General features: G+C 42.2%; 1 protein-coding gene across 1 annotated transcript; it reads left to right on the top strand.

Moving 5' to 3' along the window:
* The first annotated feature begins 256 nt into the window (after positions 1-256).
* ush1c (Usher syndrome 1C) lies at positions 257-25,429 on the top strand. Its single transcript, XM_030053077.1, has 20 exons — positions 257-379; positions 4,026-4,093; positions 6,160-6,303; positions 6,416-6,554; positions 8,264-8,372; positions 8,924-8,948; positions 9,075-9,132; positions 9,499-9,687; positions 9,786-9,845; positions 10,374-10,430; positions 12,315-12,457; positions 13,550-13,615; positions 13,811-13,959; positions 14,642-14,697; positions 21,331-21,372; positions 21,908-21,961; positions 22,151-22,250; positions 23,077-23,186; positions 23,473-23,528; positions 24,988-25,429. Exons 1-20 carry the CDS (start codon positions 344-346, stop codon positions 24,998-25,000), a joined length of 1,674 nt encoding a protein of 557 aa, XP_029908937.1. The 5' UTR covers positions 257-343; the 3' UTR covers positions 25,001-25,429.

Below are 25,429 nucleotides of genomic sequence, written 5' to 3'. Positions count from 1 at the left end.
TCCAGAAATTATGAGGAAAAACCAGGAAATGAGAAGTTCAGCCTTCAAAATAAAGGCATCGAACTTGTTGTGCTTGGGGAAACATGAGTGCAGTCATCAGATTTAGGTTCTAATTTAAAACATATTCACTTTTCGAAAGTGTATTGATTTTACTTCGGTGATTCACGAAATTTAAGAAACGTAGTTATATATTTTCTTTACTCACGGTTGTATTTTGAAAATAATAACCGGAAGAATGTGTTTTGACTCCGGCTAGCTTGACACCGGTGCCGCCGACTGGTCCTGCTGAACTTCACCGACCAGGATCTCACGTCGATGATTTCAAATTGTCTGTTTGTCAGCCATGGAGCGTAAAGTTGCCCGGGAATTTAGGCACAAGGTGAGTTATATACTTCTTCTTCTCGATGGTCGAGTGAATTATTGAATTGTTTCCTTTTACCTGTCAGGTCAGGTCAGGTGTCCCGTCCTGGGATGTTGCGCAGGCAGAGAGAGAGAGAGCAGCTTGGCCTGTGCTGCCTAAAAACAAACAAACAAACAACTCAACCAAAAAACTCAACTCAACCAATGATCATTTTGTCAAAGGATGAAGTTGAAAATATCGAGCCACTGTTGGTCAAAATGCGCCTTATAAAACAGCATTACAGCATCATAGTAGTTAAAAAATACCACTTACTATTCTATTGAGTACCACAAACAAATCCCCTAATAGTATCATACTATTAGTATCATACTAATAATATTAAAACTGTTAGTTCTACTTTATTGTTACAGTAGCAGCTCACATAGGCTCAATTTGTTGGTTGTCAAAGCAAAATAATAAACACATGCTATGTGTCTCACTATTTCCTTATAGACCATAACAGGAATAAGGTGTGGTTTATTATAAGCTGTCTTCAACTGAAAAGCTATCTTATCACATGATGAATATTAGTAGTTCATTTATTATGTTATTTGGATGAATGGAAAGGGGATCCATGGGGAGAGTAGCCTACAAATTAGATTATGTTGTGTTTGTCTTGTTGAGTTGACTGTGAGTAAAAGATGACAGAGGCTGGAAACATGATATGTTGAGGGCGTTTTCAGCCCCAGAGCATGCAGGGATATGACACAGCCATCTGCGTGCTGTGCTGTGCAGCCGGGCTCCTCCAGACTGCAGGCTGTGTGCAAAGGCCAGCGTAACATTAGATAATTCAGTGTCAGAGATGAGCAGCTGAGCGGAATGAATGGGACAATTTGCTGGAGCAATTAGAGGCAGAGGGGACAAAACAGCCCATGAGGCCTTTGTTTTTATTGGGGTCATTGTCATAGCATAGCCTACCTTATGACAGCATGTAAATTAAAAGATGTTTTTTTTTTAAGTATTGAACTTCCCACCCCCTGTCATAGGCTATATATGCAGGAGGGATACACATAGGGTTTTAGTATGTATGCACGGATCCTCCCAAACAATTTCTGCCTCTAATCCGATGTATAAAACAGGAACCTGACTGACCAATGAACTTTCCGGAGGACTACTTGCCTTGTCAGTTTATGGTGCCAAAGTCTGCTTGTACTTCACCCCATTGATCAGAGCCAGAGAAATTTATGACACCCATAAACACTAAGCAATACACACCCATGCAGCACCCTCTCAACACACCGAGGTCCTACATTTACTGTTGCTACCGGGAGGCGGAAGTGATTTGCATGTGCCTTAATCCAATTTGTCCTTAAAATGTCTTAAAAAGTCATTTTTTAAAGTATGAAGCATCAAAACTCCTAAATATTCTGAAATGTGAGTTTGTGAAGTCCGTTAACATTTTAAGTAATATCATTTATTCCTCTGTTTCTTTTTGTCAAATTGAGTCACATTCTTCTGCATTGGAGTCAGCATTTTTGGATGTTTTAAAATATATATATAAAAAAGCCTCCAGCTGAACCAAATGCCTGCCTGATATTGCCCTGACATACTTACCTGTTGTAGAAATGTCTACTTTAGATCAACACAACCCACTTTATACTCAGCGGTCATACTTTCCTTTGAGAGAAATCCAAGAAAATCCTTGTACCTTCCAGTCCCAAATCCTGTTGAAAAAAGTGGTTAGATTTGGTCTATTCAAACACAGAAGAATGAACACACGTCAAAACTAACCAACAATAATATCATGATCCTCTGAATATATCCTCTTATGATAAATAAATAGATAGTCCTGTGTCATTTTAGGGTGCCGACACATAGCTTCAATCTGTTACAATATTAACATGCCATCTAAGCTAAAGGAAACTGTTTCTAATTAAACGTAATAATAATCTAGTAAATAACCAGCCATGTCCCCACCTAAAACCTCTGTGCTGGACCAAATATAAACTGCATGTCTTTGTACTAATTTGCAATGCTTATTTGTGCCAGAAAAAGAGTTTCAGTGTCTTAAAAAAACCTTCTACTGAATTCTCTCATACCTGTAGACACATTGTTAATTCCATCATGAAAATTTGTTCTCTACATGCATTTTAGGACTCTTAGCGTGCATGTTTATAAGATTTATTAACACCTTTTGTGTGCATGCTGCTCAGAAATGTAATGAAATCTGCACAAACGAGAGCTGGTATTCTTCCTCTGCCGATTCCAAAATATTCCTGAGCGTGTGAAAGTGAGTCCCATTTTCTTTTGCACTGTACACGTTATCATGACCTACAAGAGTTGCTACACCATGAAATCGCTCAGCACAATCCTGACATATTCTGGTGTTCAGATGAGCAAAAACTGCGATGGTTCTTTAACTCTGATGTATTAAAGTCGTCTGCTTACTTGATGTCAAAAGCCTGGCAAAGAAGGCAAGATGAAGTTTGTTTATTTAATTTTAACTTTGTGCTTTAAATCTGCTGCCGTGGTCGTGGAATGAGGACGTTTGTTCACTATGACCAGGAGGCCAAAAGACAAAAATCAAGAAAATTTTGGACTTGTGGTTGAAACGTAGCAGCGATACAGCTGAAAACAAGGAGAAAGAAGAGAAAAAGCAGCAAAAACAGAGCTGACAAAATCTCCTCAGTATCAGGTTGTTGTTTGAGACACTGATGGAGCTGCGTTAGACCTCTTTATATGGGCTTTTTTTCTACCATTGTTTTTTGTTTTTGCACTGTTTTGGCTGAAAAATATTTAAAAGGAGGTGCACTATTGAAAAATGTTTGGGAGCCACTGCCCTTCTTAGTAATGGTCTGATAAATGTTGAGGTGAAGATGCTTTAGTTGTGTCTTTTTCCTGTTATTTCTGCTGTTTGGTGATGTACACACTGCACTCTGGTCCTGATTTGGGTGCTTAAAGTCATACAGTCAAATATAAGCACAACACAGTAAAATATCATTCACTCATTCATTCATTCTGAGGCACTCAGGAGGGAAACTGATTGAAAAAGCCTCTAATATCACATGGCTGTTCAGTTAAATCGTGCCATGGGTGTGAATGTTTGTCCCTCGGAGATGTAAGACGACACTGCTGACCTCTCTGCTCCAGCCTCTCCTGCACTCGTGCTCCCATTCACTCCCAGCACGCTGGCAGGGAAGGGCAGCCCAGATCACCCAGTTTAGGCTGACGAGCCTCATCACAGCCCGGTCCGCCTGTGGCTGCTTGTGTTAACAGCACAGTGATGAGAGTGTTGCTCCAGGGCCTGTTGGAAGAATTCAACCAGTCAATTTGGTAAAAAAAAAAAAAAGACAATCTGGACGGAGCTGGTGTGTTTAGTGAGGTGCAGGACGCGTTTCAAGAGCTGAAATGTGTTACATCATTGACTGGCCGAAGCGTTTCCTAAAAATCTTTCTGCAGCAGTTCAGCCGAAATCAGGTTTGTATGATTCCATACACACACACGCACGCACGCACACACACACACACACACACACACATACACACACACTCACCCCCTGTGCTGCTGACAGTACCACAGCAGAGATGCACAGCATGTTGTTGTGCTGTGTGTATGTGTGTGTGTGTGTCTGTGTCTGCAGTGAATCTCAGGAACGATGGGACTAGATTTTTGTCTTCTCTTGCAGGTGGAGCTGCTGCTGGACAATGAAGCAGAGAAGGATTACCTCTACGATGTCCTCCGCATGTATCACCAGTGAGTATCTATCTATCTACCATCTAGTCATGTTCGCGCTGGATGTAGTGTGTGTGTGTGTGTGTGTGTGTGTGTGTGTGTGTGTGGACATGGTGAATGAGCTTGATATGTCTCTCCCTTGTTTTTGCATTAATGGATCCCTATGTGAATATCGATTCTCGCTAAAGAGATTGCCTAGAGGCTTAATAGACGCTGTGATTTCAGGGTAGCTTTTTATTGACTTTGGGAAAGAAGAAATTCCACTGACGCTCGCAGAGCTGAGCATTTAACAGTGAAATCAATGCATTTCATCAGGAACAGCAACAGCATTTCATATAAAAGCATAATCTGTAAAACAAAAACACTTAAGTCAAACAGAGTGACTAAGGCTGTGTGCTGAAATGCATTGGTTCATTTGCATATTCATCTTCTTGTCAACACTGATGGTGATGCTGAATGCTCCCTTTTCCCAGCGTTCCCTGACCGTCCCTTGGCCTTTCTTGCCTTCCAGAACCCGTTTTCGGCTTTTATTAATCCCTCAGTAGCTCAGCATTTTCACTGTGAATTTCAGAAACCCTCTGCATCTTCTCACGCTCAGCTTTAATGCTTTAAAAAGGTTTCTGATGACAGCCCGGTCCGAGAGGCCGAGGGGAGGGAGAGCAGGGGCCACAGGTCTAGATTTCCATTAGTCTTTGTATGGAGCCATGGAGTCCTGCAGGCCCGACGCTTAAGCCTGTGATCAGTTTCCACCGTGCCCTGACAAGCCTGGCCAGTTATGCACAAAAGCCCTTTTGATGCTCATCCTCCAAGCAGGACTGAAAATGGCACCTGTTAATAATTTACGGAGGAGGCCAGGTGGACAGATTTTATACAGTGGCCCTACAGGTTCTGCTTTAATTGCCCTGCTATTTGCCTTTTGCCTGCTTGGCATTATAAATGAAAGAGTATTGGTTTCTATTTTCCGTCTGCATTGTTGTAACAGTCACACACTTGTCATACCTATATTTAGAATAAAGGAAGATTAGGGTGACGACTTTAATGATCTCGTGGCTGGAGTTTGATCGATATCATTTTTTGAGGGCTGATACCGATATTTTTAGTAGGGATGCACAGTATCTGTCTGATATCTGAACTCTGGTGACCGATTGTCAATAGTGATACTGATGAATGCACATACTTTTTTTTTTTTTTTCCAGCTAGTTACAGAGAATATCAAGCCTCTCCTGTAGTGAAATTACCACATTATTATGCCTGCTCCTATTGTGAAGGCCCACTGGCAGATGCTGACATAAAGTACTGTACAATGCTTTAAGTGTCATCTTTTCAGCCTGTCATATCAGCAGATTTTTTCACTTTGAACTGATACTGATATTTCCTTTTAAAGCCTTTATCAGCCAATGACGTGCCGATATATATGGTGCAGCCCTAATTGTTAGACTGAAGTCACCTATAGGGCATGATATGATTTGGATAATGACACATTGCAACATTAAATTGTTCAAAATATATGATAAATCAGGTGACAATCTCACTCAAAACAATTCAACATTGGCCTCGTAATATCTTAAAACAGAATTACCACAATGCACTAAAATGTAGATTTCTCATGAAAATGAAGTGTATGATGATGATAATCATGTCAGATGATTGTATCCTTGTCTGGGTGGAAGAACATCTGAACAGCATTTTGATTAAGAGACACTAACACTTTTCAATGCATCTATTCACTGGTTGGGGAAACTATGGGATACATTAAATGAAGCATTAACCCAATTTACAAAGAATAAAATGTGCAAAGGAACTTCAGTTTCATCCTGGGAATTACACAGTTTTAATGTAGCATTGGTCTGATGGTTTGATGGTGAAACATCATACCAGAGCTGGATGACACTGATTGACTGATATTCGGTATTTAATAATGCATCAGTATTGTCCTGATATTTTGGTGAACTAATACATTTGTCTAATCCTGCTTGTGGCTGGACCAGCTCTTGATCATTTTCTTATGCAGTGTTTCATTTGTATTCGGTTCAGATTAGCGTGAATTTTCTGAGAGGCTTGTGATTTGCTCCCTCTCTGCCTCTCAGGTCGATGGATCTGCCAGTGCTGGTTGGGGACCTGAAGCTGGTCATCAACGACCCAAAGCGCTTGCCCCTGTTCGATGCCATCCGCCCCCTGATCCCGCTCAAACACCAGGTGGAGTACGACCTCCTCACCCCCAAGAGGTCCCGGTGAGTACGGACGTCTGCACCATTCTGGATATGTTTAGTCCTTTTCCTTTTCCATTTCACATTCCTAACTACATCACACATCCTGCTGGCCCAACGCTGTGTATTCCTACAGGAAACTGAAAGAGGTGCGCCTGGACCGAACACACCCCGACGGGTTGGGTCTGAGTGTCCGAGGCGGGTTGGAGTTCGGCTGCGGACTCTTTATATCACAGATTGTCAAAGACGGTCAGGCCGGGAACGTCGGGCTCCAGGTACGCCTGTCTGAGAGAAGTTATTAGTGGTGTGTTCCCTGGTTTTTACGTCATTTATGTTTCTGTTTTCCCACACCTTTTGATAAAGCACATTGTAAATACTGCTTTTAGATAAGTGCCTTATAAAGGAAGATATACATAAAATTATTATCTGAAGTAGTAGTGGTTGTATTTCTCTCCAAGATATTTATGATAACAGGATTCCCATGGATCATGGAATTTCTGGAACTTTGAAAAGTCAGTTTCCAACAGGGAAATTCAGGGGTTTAATAAATATACTGGGATATAGGAATAAGGGAATTTTGTCAGCCTCATTTAACAGAAAAAAAAAGATTAGAAATTCACTTAGTGCATTTATTTTCCATTGTGTTCACATGATGTTCTCTCCCCCTACTGAATGAAACAGAATGATACAGCAATAAGATCTCAATCTGAATTTTGATTAGCAAAAAATAAATAAATTAATTAAAAAAATCTTGTTTTACATTTATATAGGTCCTGGAAATTTATTTCAGTCATTGAAAACCATTGAAAAAGGAATTTTACATTTAATGGAGAGTGGGAACCCTGTTATAACTGTCATAATTTGCGGTCCATTACATCAATTGTAAGTTATTTACAAATTATTTTTACATTAATTCATTTGTACAGTAATTTCCTGATTGCACAAGTTCCCCACAGTCAGACCACATTACTGACTCTCTGTGGCCATGCAGGTCAGATGATGGTGATGATGCTGTAATCCACTAGATGGGGTGAAGGCCCATGTTTTTGAAACTGTCAGAGCCCTTTCACGTCTGTCAGTGCTGGTCCAGTTTCAGCCCGAGGACGTCGACCTCAGGGAAGCTCTCCTGCCATGAAACACAAAGTTAATATCCACATTAGAGCCGCTTGGACACGGACCGAGCTGAGTCTGTCTCAGTCGTCTCCGCCGTCTTTACACTTACAAAAGGCTTCATAATGACAGCTTAGGTGAACAGAAACTGGAACTAGGAAACTTGATAAAGTGTCTTTCTTCTACTGTTCCTGTTGGCTGCATGCATGTATTTCTCATTGGCTTGGTTACATTAAAAGTATATTCCATTACTCACTCAGTATTGTATTTAAAGTTACTTTGCCATATTCGAGATGCAATGCTGCAAAAGAAAAGACAAATATTTTCTTCTGTGTCACTGGTTTAATGCCCCATCCACTCGATGGACTAATGAGCTACTGAATGTTTTTTTCAAATTCTTCAAGAGTTTCATCTGCCAGTGATGGTCCAGTTTCAGCCTGAGGGATATCTTTAATAACATTATTTTATAAAGACCAGATGTCTGAGTTTTTTGCTTAGATCTCATTGTAAAGGATTTCCCAGTAGTCATCTGTAATGAGAATACAGACTTTCTGAATTGAAACCAAATAATGGCAATGCAGTTTTTTCATTACAACCCAATCCTGCTTGCAGTTTTGAAGATGTAGGCGTTTCAGCTTATTCTGATATTTAACTCATTGTCAACTCCCTCTGCATAAAAACGTCATCCAAGCACTTACAGTGTCAAAATGTAAATGGAGAGCATATCGTGGCCGCTGTGTTCAGCTGACAGGAATGTAAGTTAGTGGGGCAGCAATCAATCAATGCAGCGGCCGCCTGGTTCGATAAGTCGATCCTGAGCGTTTCATGCACGGTTTGTAGCCTCTTTTGCAGATTTCCCTCTGTTGATTTACAGGTTGGCGACGAGATTGTGCGTATCAATGGATACTCCATCTCCTCCTGCATCCACGAGGAAGTCATCAGTCTCATCAAGACGAAGAAGACTGTGTCCCTCAAAGTCAGGCGTACGTCAACAAGAGCTGGATTTATGGGCCAATACAGGCAATATTTGGGAGTAAAAAAAATCTGTTAGCGATACATCAGCCGATGTATACATAAACACACATTTTTTTGTAGTGATTCATAAAATGTGGTTATCAAACACTTGTGACAAAGATATGAAATGGAGACAATTACTGTCCAAAATGACATCAGTGCAGATATTAAATAAACTTCACCGGGAACTGAACAATTATGAATAACAATAAATCAAAAACACAAATAGAACTATATATTTAAATCTGTCAGTTACACTTGAAGTAAGCAAAAGGGACAAACAATCAAAAATTCATTGATGAATTACCCAAAGGATCTTTTTCTGCATTATCTTCTGTACAAAAAACAAAAACATACGCTCATACTAATGTATCTTTGATAGGCCAACATCAACATATCGGCCTGGCTCTCACCTCAAACACAGTAACATGATTTATGTACATTAAGCTAAATATTCCACATGAATGGCTTTGTTTATGTAATTTCATGCGACATGTCTCTGTGTTTTTTGTCTTTGCAGACGTGGGGATGATTCCAGTGAAGAGGTAGGATCATTTACCTGTTTCTTTGCTGTCGGCTGTGTGGAGTGTAGCTCTGTTGGCTGTGTGTGTCTTCGGTAAGCTTGAAGTTGTGACGATGCACTGAGGTGGTGTTGTTCTCTTTGTCTGCAGCTCTTCAGATGAACCGCTCAAGTGGCAGTTTGTGGATCAGTTTGTGTCCGAGTCAGGGGTGAGAGACGGGTTTTTAAAAAATGTTTTAAGTGCATTAAGCATTTGTTGTATTAAGTTGTTTTGGTCATTTCAAAAGCAGTGTCATGTTAACCCTTTGAAACCCAAGCAAATTCAGTCTATTTGTTTCAAAAACATGGAAAAGGGCAATGGCAAATGGCAAAATTAAAACCAAAATTAAAATTGTTAAATGGAAAGAAATTTGGAAAGAATTTTGTCTAAGTGGTGAAATGAAAGCGGGTTCCTGGGTTTCAAAGAGTTAACAGGAGGCTTAATGACTAACAAGTGACTGAATCTGCAACATTTAAAGCAATATTATTACAATATTCTTTCTTTCTTTCTTTCTTTCTTTCTTTCTTTCTGTCAGGAGAAAAAGAGCAGCGTGGCAGGCCTTGCATCCTTCGGAGGGAAGGAGATCAAGGAGAAGAAGGTCTTCCTCAGCCTGGTCGGCACCAAGGGAATGGGCATCAGCATCTCCAGCGGTCCGACCCAGAAACCCGGCATCTACATCAGCAACGTCAAGCCAGGCTCCCTCTCTGCTGAAGTTGGACTCGAGGTGATTAATCAAAATTACTTGGCTTATATTTAGTGGCTCTATGAACTTGTCATACCCTCCTTAGTGTGAATCACATCTAATGTCTGTCGTATGTGCAGGTGGGAGACCAGATTGTGGAGGTGAACAAGGTGGATTTCACCAATGTGGACCACAAAGAGGTGACTTTTACCTCCCTGGGAAATTAACTTGCATGTGTTTGTCTACACGCCACAATGGCTGGCGGATCCGCAAATTTACCCACCGACTTTACCATCTCACGCACCGCTCATGCTGAAAATGTGCTCAGGATGGAAGAACAGAACAGGCACAGAATGGCTGGTTTGAAACCCTGGCAGTGTCTGTGCTGCGCTCACTGAGCAGCAGGACAGCAGTCAGATTAGCATTTTACCAGCCAAACTGGGTCTTAGCAAAGAAAATTACCCAACCGTGCACAGTTCTGCATCCGCCAAAGTGGCTGATGGAGTAAACAATGCTCAAATTAAAATATTATTTGTTATTTTATTACAGTGCTATTTAGAGTTTAATAAAACATCACAAAATAGAAATACACCATTCAGTGTCGTTCTGTGTTGCTCCAATATGCCTACAGGGGTCTTCCTAAGAGACTGCTGCTATTACTGTTTTCAATTTAATATCTTATCAGTATGCCCCATATGAATTTTTCTGTCTTCACATTCTGTCGACAGGCTGTGAGAGTCCTGAAGAGCAGCAGAAGTCTCACCATTACTGTTCTGACAGGGGCTGTAAGTACACTCTCAGGCTGTATGTTTATATTGCACTGGTGCTACTCAACATATATGGTTATCTATACCGGCCTCTCTTATGCAGTTGCCTTGATTTGACACTTATGTTGTGAATAGGGAAGAAACAATCTACAGAACAACATATCTGCTGCTTAAATTTACCTTTACCTTTAAGCAGCTTATGCCAGTGTCACATACGTCTTTTGTATCCGCTCATTCCAACGCATTAAATGAATCTTAAACTGAATGAGATATTCTCACAGAAGAAGCCATTTTTTGTACATCTGAACCGTTACATCAATTGGGAAAATTCAGATATTTCACACACATTTCCATGTAAATCAGTGTAGCAGATTTGGTATCTTTAGAAACCTCAGGGATCGTGGCTAGGATTTAAAATGAGGCTCTGTTGGATGGAGGAAAGCTTTTCTGCACAGCATGCGTTTGTGTTAATGGACCCACGGGTGCTGAGGGAGATTTAACAATACTGAATAAGTTGACTTGGATGGCAACATGTTTGTAATCAGTCATGCTGTGATAGCGGACTGTGTGGCAAAACTTGTGTTGACAAATTTGGGAATTAAATATGAACCAAAATAACATGCAACAATGTGGACCTGAGATTCTCTTACTTCATATAACTGGTCTACACACCACACACACACATTATACTGGAGCAATATGTGGATAAATAACAATATAGCAAATACTAACTGCCCAAAATGTTGGAGTATTCCTTTACTAACTTCTCAATTTGTAGTGCTGACATTTTAGCATATCAAAAGAGAGAGACATGCATAAAATATCTTGACTATATCGTCACTTTTGTCATGCATATAAAGTAATATAATTAATAATATAAGTAATATAAAGTAAACATCCAACATGCAGATGAAGTATATGTACATGGTATTTATGCAGCATGCCAATAAATTTTGTTTATTTACGTTGAAGCTTAAGGGGGGATATTTATTTCACCAGACAGGAAAACCCTTCAGAGGTCGTCCATTAAGGACTTCAAAGCGAAACATTCAGTCTCATTCCGTTGCTGTAGCGTTCCTCCACAGCTCTGTGAGACATCATGTTACCCAGACTGCACCGCTGTCTGGCTGTCTGCTGGAATGGAGTTCCTCATCAGTCAAGTCGTTCATCAGGTTGCTCGCCTGGAGCCTCGGTGACGGCGTCTGTTCAGACGAGCAATCTGATCTTATTTACTGTTTCCCAGGATGCTCGGCTGCATGTGTGTGGGCATGTGTACGTGTGTGTATGTGTGTTTATGTGTGTGTGTGTGTGTCTGCCTGTTGCCACATACATGGACCATTATGGGTTGTTGACACTGAGGTCGTTTCAAATGAGGCAGCAGCTGTTTGTAGTGACAAAATGACAGTAACAGCAATACTGCAGGAAAATGTATTTATTTACTGAACACCACTTATTCCTCTTGCTACCAAGTTTTTTATTCTGCTGTATCCATAAATCTCTGAGATCCATGCCCAATTTGTGCAAGCAAAACTAATTATGTATACCTTACACCAGGGATTTTCACACTTTTTTCATGTTCTGGACCCCAGTTAGGCTGCAGATCCCCATTTTGAATTTTGCCTTTAATTGACATTCATATGAAAAGCATTTTGAAACAATCATTCACATTTTTATATATTTTTATATATTGTGTATCACTTTCTAGTGAATTAAATTCTAGTAAAATTAATCTGTTGCCTCAAGATGCATCATGTTGGCATCATGTTAGCATGTAATATGCTGATGCTGGAGTGTAAAAAGATGCTGTATACTACAGATTATTTACTGATTGCACAGATTGCTCATACAAATGATATACAAAGTGCCTCAGACTGAGCCCCCTGTCCGGCTGTGGTCCCTCAGGGCAGTGAGCTGTTCATGACAGATGAGGAGCGTCTGGCCGTGGAGGCTCGCCGGGAGCTGGACAGACAGGAGCTGATGCACCAGAAGAAGGTGGCACTGGAGACCAACAAAATCATCAAAGAGCAGCAGGAGAAGGAGAGGCAGTGAGTGAACGCAGGAAACTTGTATGTCCTCCTCACAAAATGAACCCTGTCAGTGCTGCGTAACAACAGAGTGATGGACAGGTACAAGACGAGACAGTCCACGGCGGTTTGACGTTTGTGTTTCAGTGGCTGGATTGTCACTTCAATTAGCCTGGGGCAGATTGAAAAGACATTGTAGCACCACATAGGGATCAGAATAAATGGAGACGTCATGATCGAAATGTCTGGCCGAAGAAAAGGCCTGAAGTTAGACAGTGACAGCCCGTGCTTATGACTCTCCACTTGTAGAAAATTACTTGGTGAATGCACATAGTCTTGAAATGACAATGATTTGAAGCCGCGTCCCTTTTCAGACACCAAGGATGATAATAACCACATTTCTTTTAAAACATCTATTGAGCGAGTTCAGTGGATAGATGAAGTTGTTGCTCTCATACTGTGTGCACAGTGCAGTGCCAAGTCAAATTATCAGCTGGGAGACGACCAAAATCAAGTCTGTCACTTCGACTCCTGCTAGCCGAGGTGTTGAAACTCTTATTTTTGATGTTGTCTCAAACTCTCATGTTATGTCTCAGTCAGTGCCAGAGCGCCTCTGACTCGCTGGACACACTCCCTGAACTCTCCTGTCCACTTCAAAGAGAACGAGCAAAGATCAGGTCAAAGGAGTAATATAACAAGACATTACTGAAGCTAATGTTTGACATAAATTATTATCTGAGCTCACGCCTCATGAATAAATGGCTCAGAGACAGTGAACAGGAGCAGCAGCTATTTTTCATCTAACAGTCACCACTGAGACTGCAGCACGTGTTGCTTTCTAGTCAGAATTGCAATTTAGGCACATTTATGTTCACATCGCATGAACCTTGGCACATTTTTCTCCGCTAGTTGTCATTTGAAATAGTTTTCTAAGCTCTTTGCTGCCAGCACTATCCAGGGATGAATGATGTGGCTGTATATCATGTGTAGAACAGAACAGGCATGTACTGGATTTGTGTCATACATATTTATAGGAATGTGGTGTATTATGTAGTGTGCACAGACTTGTGGCTTCTGTATTGAGGCCTGTGTGTTTGCTCATGTTTTTAACAGGAGAAAGATGGAAATCTCTCAGAAAACTGCTGAGGAGGAGGAGCGCTACCGAAAGGAGATGGAGAAGTCTGTTTTTTTTTTCATCCTATTGTTTGTCCCCATTGTTGACATTAAAAGCACATTTATCTCCAGCACTTACTGTATGCAGAAGATATAAGACGTACAAATACTGCATAGTCCTGACGAGTAGAAAACGGCTCTGGTTGAGCTACACAAACATTTTCTCTCTCTTTCTCTCTCTTTCTCTCTCTCTCTCTGTAGGATTGAGGCCGCGGAGAGGAAGCACAATAGAGAGTGGGAGGAAGACTGGGGAGTCAGAGACCGGCCTAAGAGCCCTCAAACCCCAAAGAGCCCGTCTCCTGCCCCGCCAGAGAGAAAATCCACTCCGTCCCCCAAGCCCAAAAGCTCTCGTAAGGACAAGGTTTATTTTTCTTACTGAAGTGCCTGGCCACTCTGTTTAACGTAGAGCAACTGTGTGACCTCTCCTCCTTCTGATACCACTGCCTTGTAAATGCTAAGTGCCAAAACCCATCTATCCATCTATCTATTTGTATAAACAGACAGAAGAGATAGAAAACCAAATATCACAACATCCTTTACCAAATATCTCGACATTGATATTAGAGGCATCTCTTGATATTTATACACAAGAGATTTTTGATAAACATTCATTAGTGATGTGGACATGATCAAGCAGGTGGAGTCAAATAATAGAACAGATGGAAGAGTCTAATGAGTTCAGACAGTTGCCTCCGTTTGCTGGACTGCAGCTGTTAAAACCAGGAAAGACAGCACTTAGGCCATATCCAAAATCCATGACAACATCTAGTCTCATTTCATGATTTAGATCGATACATCGCCTAGCTCCACACTGTGTGTAGCACATAGTCTGTTTAATATAGATTAAGTGCAGTGAATGCTAAAAGATAGACCTGTCCGACAGCGTGGCAGCTGATTTATACTCTCGCGGTGTCCTTTATTCTTTCTGCCTGTGTTTCACCTTGTTTCCTTCCTCTCTTCTCTGCATGGGTTCTCTCTCTTTCTCTTTCACGCCTGTGTGCCGTGCTGTCACTTCGCCTCCTCTCCTCAAAGCCAGCGGAGCCAGCTTTTTCCCAGAGGACGATGAGGAGGAAGAGCAGGGGAGAGAAGTGAGTCCAGCGAGGCCTCGTGGTTCATTATCACGCAGATGCCGTCCGTGTAAAACATCACGCGCTCAACACGCTGGATTTCCTTTGACAACCGAAATCTCAGCACCGCAGGATGGTTTTTCTGCATCACTGCCGTCCGTTAGCCTTTATTCTGTTGCTTTATTCTCATGAAAATGATGAAATAAAAAAGAAACTGCCATTGACTGGTGGGATGCTTTGTTTGCATCACTTAAAAGTTGGCTTGAATAGAGCTGGCTCAAGCTGTTCCTTTGTATTTCCTCTTGGAGTGTTGTGTTGTGGCTCTTTAGTCTGATGTTTCCAAAATGGACACAATGCTTGGACTATGCCAAAACGTAGTTGTGAACGTGACCTGTTTACACCTTCCTCTGTAGCATTTGGCTGGTTTTATCGGTACGAAGGAAAGCTGCCGACACTTCGCAAGGTATTTTCCTCTGCCTGGGTTGGGTGTGGTGTGATTGCAGCTACAATGAGAAGTTTGAAATAACTTTTCTGTGTGTCTTTGCTGGTTCTTTTGTCGTTGTTGCAGTGTTACACATTTCAGTGGAGAGCATTTTTTTCCAGGCGTTATTTAGGAAAATGTGCGGCCTTACGAGCCTTCAGGGTGTGACTGTCCCTGCATGTCGTGTTGAGTGGCTTGGAGTGCTTCATTAGTCTGTACCCTGGGTTTTCTAATGATTTGATGATGCAACTGGTGGTACCTCAGAAAGGAGAGAAGAAGAAGAAAAAGAGGAAAGTCTCCAACACAGACACACTCCAGGAGCAGAGGAAAAACAAGAAGGAGATGGAGTTTGAGCTGAAACTCGCCAAAGAGAAAGAAGAGATGTACGAACGCGAGAAGCAGCTGAAAATCAGTCGGCTGGTTCAGGAGGTACGACAGACAGGTTTTACAGGAATTAATACTGAAGTGTAACGATGTTTGGTGTCATATTGGAGAAAATGTCAAAGCGAGATCAACCATTTGATCTTTATATTTTTAGGAGAGCTTGAGTGTCAGTGTGTGAATGTCTGAATCCCTGTGTGTGCCACCCGCCGTGACCTCTGACCCCGCGTGGCTGTGCCTCTGTGTCAGGTCTCCGAAACGGAAAGAGAGGACCTGGAGGAGTCGGCGAAAGTGCAGCACTGGGTGGAGCGTCTTTGTCAGACTCGGTTGGAGCAGATCTCCTGTGTGGAGAACGAATCCCCGGAGGTACAGAGAGAAACCTCCTCCACTGCTAAAACCCATTTTCAGTCATGTGTCATGTTTCCGTGTGATGTTTTGTGCACTGGCCACCTGAAAGTCTGCCATTTGCAATTTTAGCCACTACAAATAGGGAGTTGTGTGTGGATGAATAGTGCTCTGATTGCATTTAATTAGCACCGGCTTCATGTAGAGCAGCTGCAGGCCTACAACAGTTTTCAAAAGGGCGTTAATGTTGTCCTTTAAAAGGAAAATTCCAGCCCTAAACTCATTACCACTTTTTAAAACAGTCATTGAAGGTTTTTTAAATTGCATTTCTGGTGCCATTCTGTTGTTTTGGGGTGTAATTTTGATATGTACTCAGCTACAGTGGAGCTTAATTGGAGAAAGAAGCAAAGTCTCCGTCTTCTGTGCAGGATTTCTTCCTGTATGTTTGTTCAACATCACTGCAAATCAGTGAAGCTAGAAAGAAGTCTTTGCTCTTTCATTTTCAGGGTTTGACATTGAAATGTGACAGCTATTTCTTCCCTGTTAAACACCATTTTAGCTGTGTTGAGAATCTCTCATTGTGATGCAACTTCACTTTTGGCTCGGTGGCTACGGAATAGCAAAACATAAAGCAGCCAAACGGTAGCAGAAATGTGATGTAAAAGCATTCTAGGCTCAGTAATTTCCTTTAAAGTAAGAATGACTTTGCACTTTGATAGTGTCTTGAAACACGATGATGACACAAAAAAGGGCTGTGCAAAAGTTCAGAGATTTTCTGCACAAAATTTGGTTGGACTATATATCCGCCATCAGGACGTAGCCATGGTGGCTGAGGAAAGGTAAATGAAACTTTCAGAAAATCCAAAAATGAAACTCATTTCATTTTGAAAGTCGGGGGGGCAAGCAGAGAAGAGTCAAAACGCTGTGATGGTTTTATTAGTTGGAGCTGTGATGTTGCTGCTGTTAAGTGATGAAGTAGCCACTAAAGATAAGCTGTTTTCCAGGACATCAGATCACTAGATAATAAAAAAGTGATTTTTTTGATTTATTGACAGATAGTTTAATAGAAAAGTTACCTAAAATGAATTACCTGAAAATTGGTTTCTCATGTTGCTGTGGCTTTAAGCTGTCCCCACCGCGGTCCCCTGCCTCTGAGCCCAAGGTGAAGCGTTTCCCCGGCGGCCTCCATCTGGCCACCACCGACCTGGACGACATTAATCTGGATGAGGTGGATCAGAGTCTCCGGGGCCCTCTGAAGAGACTCGCCCCCACCCAGCCCAGCACCACCCAGCCTCCTCCCCCGCTGCCGCTCCCTCCACCCTCACCCAAGTTGAACCCCACTATCCCCAACTACTCCCCTCCTCCCCCTCGGCCCGCCGCACAGCGCCGTGCTCCTTCTCCACCGGGGGCTAAGAGGCCTCCCTCCGCCACGTCCACCTTGACCTCCAAGGGACGCCGACCTCAGCCGCATCCCCAAGCCCCTCCTCCCCCGTCCTCCCACTATCCACCGCCCTCTCACTCGTCCTGGCCGCCCTCCTCTCCTCAGCCCGCTCCCCGGCCTCATCCTCCACCGCCTCCTCCTCCTCCCCCGCCGCCTCCTCCCCCTCCGCCCCCGCCTCAGCAGCACCCTGAGGAGAGGGTGGGCACCCTCCGTGGGTACCGCCAACCTCATCACCACCTCCAGCACCCTCCCAGTCCTCCGGAGCACAAGAGTGAGTGGGAGGCAGGCGGGTATCTCCCAAGGGGGGGGATTTACTCCTCCAACACCAGTGAGATGTCCTACCCGTCCAGTCCCAAGGTTAGACTGTCCTGTGTGTGATTTACGATTTTGGGCTGGACTGAGTTTTGCCTGCTTGTCTTTTCCCTTAGTTACGGATTACACTATCTGCTTTTTTTTTTTAGTCCACAAAGAAAGGTCGCATCAGCAGTTTTACAGAAACACGGAAGACGCTTGACAAGTTTATGTATTGTCGATGCTGTAGATTTATTCGAATGCATGTAATTTTCCATGTATCAGGAAATGTAATGTTTAATACATGGAGGGAGCGCAATACGCTGCTCTAGTGTGACTGAATGGTGCGGTCATCAATTTACAATTTTCTCCTACAAGATTGGAAATGCATGCAGAGATGTAGTTAGTGGTTAATGCAGTTTGGTAGAAGCCCTGTGATTTGTTATATTGCATGGTGTGTGGTTTGCAGTGAGCTGGGATGTGGCTTTTTTTTATTCAATAATGTTGCATGCTGATGAAAGCAAGAAGAGCCAAGCCTTTTTGATTATTTATATGTGCGGACCTCACAAGTAATATTCAGTAGTAGTCCTGTTGGCTGTGCACAGGATGCATTCAAAATCTCACGGGTGCTGTTATTCCTGAGCAAATGTGATTTTGTGTATGTGTTGCAAAGATATTGCTGCAGTACTTTGTAACTGCCTGGGCGCTGAAAAGGTTCATTTTTATTTCCCGGTGTGTCAGGTTATGAGAAATACTTCCCATGCCAGTCGAATATCTGTTTCAAGCAGTCCCTTGGTAAGTCACTGTACGAGTAATATTTGAAGTTGCGCAAACACCCCTGTATGAATCCGTGTGTGCAGTTGTTCTTAAGAAATAGCTCAGTCAGTTCTCACCATACTCTGACTGTCTTGGTATTTTGTTGTGGGGTGATGATGCTTGTGCGTTATTTACTACGATCATCTGCTGTTGCATGGGGGAATGTGACCTTTCCCCAACAGCAACTAGCCCCTAGTCCCCCCAACCAGCGGCGCCAGATGGCCCCCATAATGTCGAAGCCCGTCATGCTGCCCCAGTCCCAAGCCCACCGGCCAGAGCTGCACAGACCTGCCCTCCGCTCTGAAGGCCTGGTAAGAAACAAACTCCACTGCGTCCACCTCCTCCCTACAGCAAACTTTTCGTCAAGTTTGTAGTGCATTGTAAGTGCGAAGACATTTCACACAGCATGCCATCGTCTGGTTTAAGAACGAATCCCTGCCTCTTTAATGAGCCCCAGTGAGTCAGGAGTGAGTCTGCAGAGCGGCGATGGATGGCCCTGGCTGCTCCAGCTGTTTCACAGACAGGCGGTGTGTGTGTGGTTATTAGATCACACAGGGGAGCCATTTCTCCTCCCTGTCAAATGCAACCGCTGATTAAATTGGGGAGATTATATGTTTTCAGGCTTTATTTATCCAGGGGGAAAACTGAAGACTGAGCAGGTTTGATGTTTTCCAGCTGCCCTCTACGTTAATACAGACACACAGTGTACACGCACACCTTGGAGCTGCCAGCACAAACTTTACTGGGTTACCGATTGACTCCACCGGAGCAGTCAGAGCTCTAATGCCTTGCTCAAGGGCAAATTGACATTAGTCGGAGAGGGAGAGGAGGCGGCTACTCCCTCACTCCCCCCCTCAAGCTCACTTTTCCCTAGCCAGTGTTAGCATCTGAGCCGGTGACCTGCTGGTCATAAGCCTCCAGGCTGCTGACTTCACTCGCAAAGATTCTTCTAGATGTTTATGAATCTCATAAGTGGAATTGATAAAGAAAAGACATTGCAGACGGAAAAGGTTTAGGAGGGTTGTGCCATGTGTCAGGCAATATGGCATATACTGTATACATTTTTTAAAGTATTAACCCTGGGCCAAAATCCTAAAAATAATGTCAGGGTATTGTTTATCAGTCATAATACACATGTAATTACACATTCTTATGTTGTTGTAGACACCACACTTCACTTATTATTATATGTATTCTAATTAGGGGGTAAAGATTCATTGATAATAACTGCATTGCAATGATCTGCTAAAAGAAATAAATCAAAGGAATTGCTTTTACAACGGTCCACATTTATAAGAAATGCTTTGAAATGAATCAAATTATCTTTTGTGGTGCTGTTATTTGATTTTTTTAATTTCACATTTCAGAAGAAAAAAGATAGTATTATGCTTTTGCACATCTATGTTTAATTCATACACATTTTTGGCCCAAAGCATTTAATGGGATCATCGCCTCAAACTGTGGTTTTCCAACTTCAGACGGATTTAAAAATTCCCAAAAAACAAAACAAACCAAAACAAAACAAAACAAAAACCTCTTAAGTGGAATCGTGACTTGAATTTAATCTCTGTTAAGCCTTATTTGGAAGGAGTAATCTTCATGCTTAAAGTAGCACGGTCACATAAGCCCCCACATCACGTTGAAAATTGAAGTCTGTGATTTTTTTAAGTGTGTAGGAGAATGTGGTGATATAACTGATGGTCCTGGGGTCATGTTTGTTGTTGTTATTGTTGTTACATGTTCACTGACGGATGTTAATCTGGTGTGTTGTAGCCTCCAGAGATGCTGAAGCGGATGGTGCCTTACAACACGTCTTTTAAATCTAACAACAAGAGACAAGTAATCCATAGCTATCACCACCTCTGCTTCTCTATAATTTACTCTCGAGTGCTTTCATCTGCCTTTCTCCCTCTACATCCTCCCTCCACATGCACACACATCACATGGTGGCTGAATTTTTCAACCTGTCCACTTTCTTTGGATGCCTCAGTGCCTCGAGTTCCGGTATAAATTACTGCAGTTTTATTGATTTCGAGCCGACAACAGTGTGAACCTACAGAGTGCTGCTTGTTTTCTTTTGATCTGCAGTGTTAGGTTGTCAAGAACTGTCTTATCAAGGCTTGTTGGAGACTTTGTGTTGCTATGCTGCTCTGCTCTCAGAGGTGTACTTCACTTCTACGTCTTGCCTCCATCCGTCTCATTAAGATCAGCGTCTGTTCGGAAATGCCACATTGCACCACAGCACTTGGGTCCAATAAATGCATTCTGACTTCTGTCTCAAGCCACAACAAATAACAAAACATTTCCGAGCGTAAATGGGTTGCTCATTTCAACTGGAAAGTGTCAGCATGCGAATGAGGAATGAAATGCACTGTTAGGGAGATCAATGCGTGTTTATTCTGAAGGGAGTCTGGGAGAAAAATGAGCGTGAGTCATGCACTCGCTGGAAAAATGGGCTCTGCGCTCTTTAAAAGCCTCATGGCCGCTCTCCCTGCTTCCTCTCGGATTAAATAGCTGTCGCACTTGTTTGAAAATTAGGGATGCTCTTCCTTGCCTGTGTTCCTGTGAGTCAGTGTTGTCATTAAGAAATATTAAATTATGATGTGACTGTTTAAAGGTCACCATGCCGTCCCAGTTTATAATTGTGATTATGTCCACACGGATTCCATTTTTATTCAGTGAGGTTAGTGAAGCTTTACCGTAAAACCGGTTGTCAAAGGAAATCCAGCTGCCGAGCCCAAATTTCTATCTAGAGGCCCAACACAACATGATTTACTGTAACACCACCATTTTCTGAGTGCTGGCTATCTTCATTACATTTCTTTACATCCTGTGTGTTAATTCCTTAATGATGTATTGACCCACTCATCGACGTGTCTGTATGTCGATTCTCTTTCAGGGATTTCAGAAATACGTGGACGACTTTGATCCACACTCGATGGTATTGTATCCCTGGGCAACAAATGCATTGAACCACCAGGTTCACCAGGTCTTGGCTGATGCTGATTGGAAATGAGGAGTTAAGATTGTCAGATTAGCCTAGTTTCCAATCCCATGTTCCAAGGCTTCCCTGAAAAAAAAAAAAAAGTTCCCTCTGTAATTTTTTCAAACTGAAAACAGCCCTGTGTTCCCTCAACATAAAACAAAGAAAAGTTTCCATACCTCATTCCATACATGTTATATTATGGTGTGATATACTATATATATAATATTAACATTAAAAAAGTTGGCATAATGGTAAATATCTAAAATGATGGTTTATGGTCAGGCTGCTTCCAAACATGCTCTTTTATTGTTACACATTTGTATTAACATTAAAAAAGCTGGCATTAACATCAGAATGAACAACCGTAGCTATAAGTGCTCTCAACATTCATTGTCTCATGTTCAACTGTGGTGCTAATTTTTCATCCTTTGTCTCACTTCTCACAGTCTTCTCTTTTCACTTTCTTTTTCTTTTTTTTTTGTTGTAATAGTTCTCCACTGAGCAGATTGCTGGGCGAGAAGTGAGGCTATTGAGAATCAAAAAGGTAATGACTGCATTCACTTCACATACCTCTCAGTCTTTTCACAAGAAAGAAATATCACTGAGCTCACTTTCCCCCAGAGAAAAGGTATTCTTTATCTGTCAGCGGTGATTGATCAGAGAGGTTTTTTTCTAGTGCACAATATGAAATGTGGGACTCTAATAATGACTTTTTTTTTTTTTCATTCTTGAGGCTGGAAAACTCGACCTGGCTCTGGAGGGGGGCGTCGACTCTCCTTTGGGAAAGCTGGTGGTGTCTTCCGTGTACGAGGGGGGAGCTGCAGACAAACACGGTTGGTTGTTAATTTATTGATTGATCATTTTCAGCTTTGAATTGCATGATACGGAAACAGATAAGCAGTACACGGAATGTGTTTCCGCTGATGAGGATTTGCATTCATCACATCTTGAAATAGTTGTTTATGACTATAATCGAGCTCAAATGATGGTGCATCTGCTCATGTCTGCCTTTTTTTTGGTCTTATTAAATTTCAAAGGAATTCAACTACATGCAGTACTAATATTTACAGCGTAGTTTATCCACCAGGTTTTATGAACATAAGTGTATCAGTTTTATGTCTGTTTTGAGTGCATCCCTCTTGTTTGTATCCTGGTATTTCTTGTGTTTATCAAGCCGTAAGTTTTTTATGTGAGCATAAAAGGGCCGGTGCTAAGTCAGTTTTGTATTTCAAGCCCCTCTCAATTAAAATTTAGGTTGCCTTGATGTCTCTGCTGATGCAAGTGCAAAATTGAGCTGTTGTTGTTTGTGACTGCATGTAAAATCTCTGCTGTTTGATGCGCACTGTATTTCTCTATGCTAAGTATGTGCTTTTACTAGTAATGCCTCTAATCAAAGTATTACCTCAGGGTCTTTGGTCGCTAAAAGCTTTTGCGAGCAGAAAGTTAGTGGATGTGGCAGTGTATGTGCATGTCTGTGTACGTATGTTATTACAGCTATTATTTGTGTATGTCTTCTGTTGATGGGGAGATTCACCACCGTGCATCATGCTTCTCTCTGCAGCTGCAGCCACTGCCCGCTGTGTTTTTGTGCCACCAAGTGCCATTAAATAAATCTTTCAGCTGTGAAAAGCAATTAAAACGTAATTTGTGTGGTTGCAGGTGGCATTGTACCCGGGGACGAGGTCATGGCTGTGAATGGGAAGATCCTAATCGACGCTTCATTGTCTGAGGGACAAAACTCTCTGGCCCGAGCCTGGAACAGTGGAGGGGTATGATTCAGGCCAGAGTGAAAGCCATACATCTGTTATTAAAACGTGTAATTAAGGCTGAGAGTGGCAGCTAAATTACAGGCGCTGTATTCATTATGCCTAAGCCACATCACCCTTGACTGATTGATTATGCTTCATTTGTATTCTCTTGTGCACTCTGACTTGCTGTCTTGACATCATCACAAAAACAAGCTGCTTGACTTTAAATTAAATATTAGCTCAGTTAAAAGCTGAATTATATAAAGCTGCTGTGAAAGAGGTTGAAGACTGTTCATTTTATCCTCAGGACTGGATCGATCTTGTGATAGCAGTGTCCCCTCCAAAAGACTATGAAGATGAGGTGTAAGTACGCGTGTTTATTTGTAGTATTTCAGTCAAAACATGTGTATTACATCTCTTGTACTTTGGAAAAACGCACAATACTGGAGCCCGTACTGTATGTCATAATTAATACAGAGCAAGGTGGTAGTTTAATGAAACGGTGGCGCCGGTTGAGTCATCTGCAGTATAATTAGTATGTATGATTTTGTATGTGTTTTGTATGTGTGTGTGTGTGTGTGTGTGTGTCCAGCCCTAGCTCAGCATCAGTCAGTCCCACTGTGAACAGAAAGGTGTTTGAAGGCAGTGCGTCAGTGTACAGACACGGCTACCTGCTCGAGCTCTAGCCCTCGCTCTCACTCCCCGGTAACGTCACAGTTTTCCCTTCTTCATCGCACGTCTAAAAGGGGAATGTTTGCTGTGGCTTATTTTATTTAATTTATTTATTTTGGTGCCATTTGTCATTTGCTATTACACGGGCACATGTGACAGTCTCTCTGTCAATCAGAAATGACCAACAAACAAAGAATTTTGCAATCCCTCACCTTTTTTTTTTTTTTTGGAATTGAGCCTGTGAATTGGCACATTAACTGGATTGATAATATCTTTTCCAGCATGGAGCGCAAAGCCATTTCAATAACAAAGTGCTTGTAGAAAGTGAATAAGCAGAGCTGCTTTTTTTTTTTTTTTTTTTTTTTGAGAAATGTCACAGCAATTATCTAACATCGCTGCAGTGTGTTCCTTATCATGACACAGCTCTGCCCTTTGAGTGAAGACCTTTGCAAATGGCGTGAACAGCGGTCCGCCCTGACATCCATCTTCCAAATCCTGACACAGTGAGCCATTTATAACAAATATGTAGATGCATGGCCTCTGTGGTATTGCCAGGCGTCATCAGGTCATGGACGCTCATAACTGCAGCTTAGAGTCCTGCCAGCCTTCAGCAGTTGTCCTGATTGATGTTGTTGCAAGGGACTGTTACATGTTCGGATGTGGACGTCGTAGCAAGTGACACCGGGTGACAGCGGGTGACACGGTAGCAAACAGACTCCTACTGTGCTTCACTCGCCACCCTTGTGGTCCCAGGGTTTGATTTGCTCTGAGTGACAGAGATTTCAAACTGCAGGCCAGGCCAGGCCAGACCAGACCAGACCAGTCACCAGATTGTAATTCTTTTTGATGTTGCCATCTTGAAATTCAAAGTTGCCTCAAAGTTGCTTTGGTTTTCGTCTTTGAATTCTGTCAGTACATTTTTAATGCTTGTCTGTCAATCCTGGGCTCCACTTCAAACCCAAACATCGCATGTTACAAAGCTCCTGTGTGTTGTGTTGAATGTGCTGTGACTGAAGCAAGCATGCCATAAAGAATATTTTGTTGATGCATACATAACTCGGTCGTATGGACGGTCTGCTGTCATAAATAAATTAAATAAATAACTGTTCTGACTGAATGACACCTTCACCTTCTCTCTCTTGTTGTGCAGGACGTTCTTCTAGTCACCTCAGCAGCCTGCCAAATAAACCGGACCAGAGGAAAGTTTTGATTTCCGATGATTCCTTCATCATTTGCCATGTTTGCCTCAATCATAATTAAATAATGCTTCACTGTCCTCACCATCAAATCTTCATGTAAACAAACACATTCAAAATGGTCCTGTTTTTACTTGTATTGCATTCTGCTCTTTGACCAAGAGCTTCCGGGCACTAGACTATTGAATCTCCTGTCAATATCAGTCTCAGCTCTGACCTGATACCATTTAGATTTGCATGGTGATAATAGTCTTTAAAGTGAGGGAATGAAAAATCCATGGATCTCACCCCGCAGTGTAACAAAGAGGTAAAACCGAAGGCCAGCTGTGACAGGTGGAGCACCCGTGTAAGAAAATGCTTCTTCAAAGACCAATAAATGATTCTTCACTCACAGTA

Source organism: Myripristis murdjan, chromosome 6 (assembly GCF_902150065.1).
Source record: "Myripristis murdjan chromosome 6, fMyrMur1.1, whole genome shotgun sequence".
Classification (NCBI taxonomy): Eukaryota; Metazoa; Chordata; class Actinopteri; order Holocentriformes; family Holocentridae; genus Myripristis; species Myripristis murdjan.
This window is presented reverse-complemented; position numbering and strand designations above follow the sequence as displayed.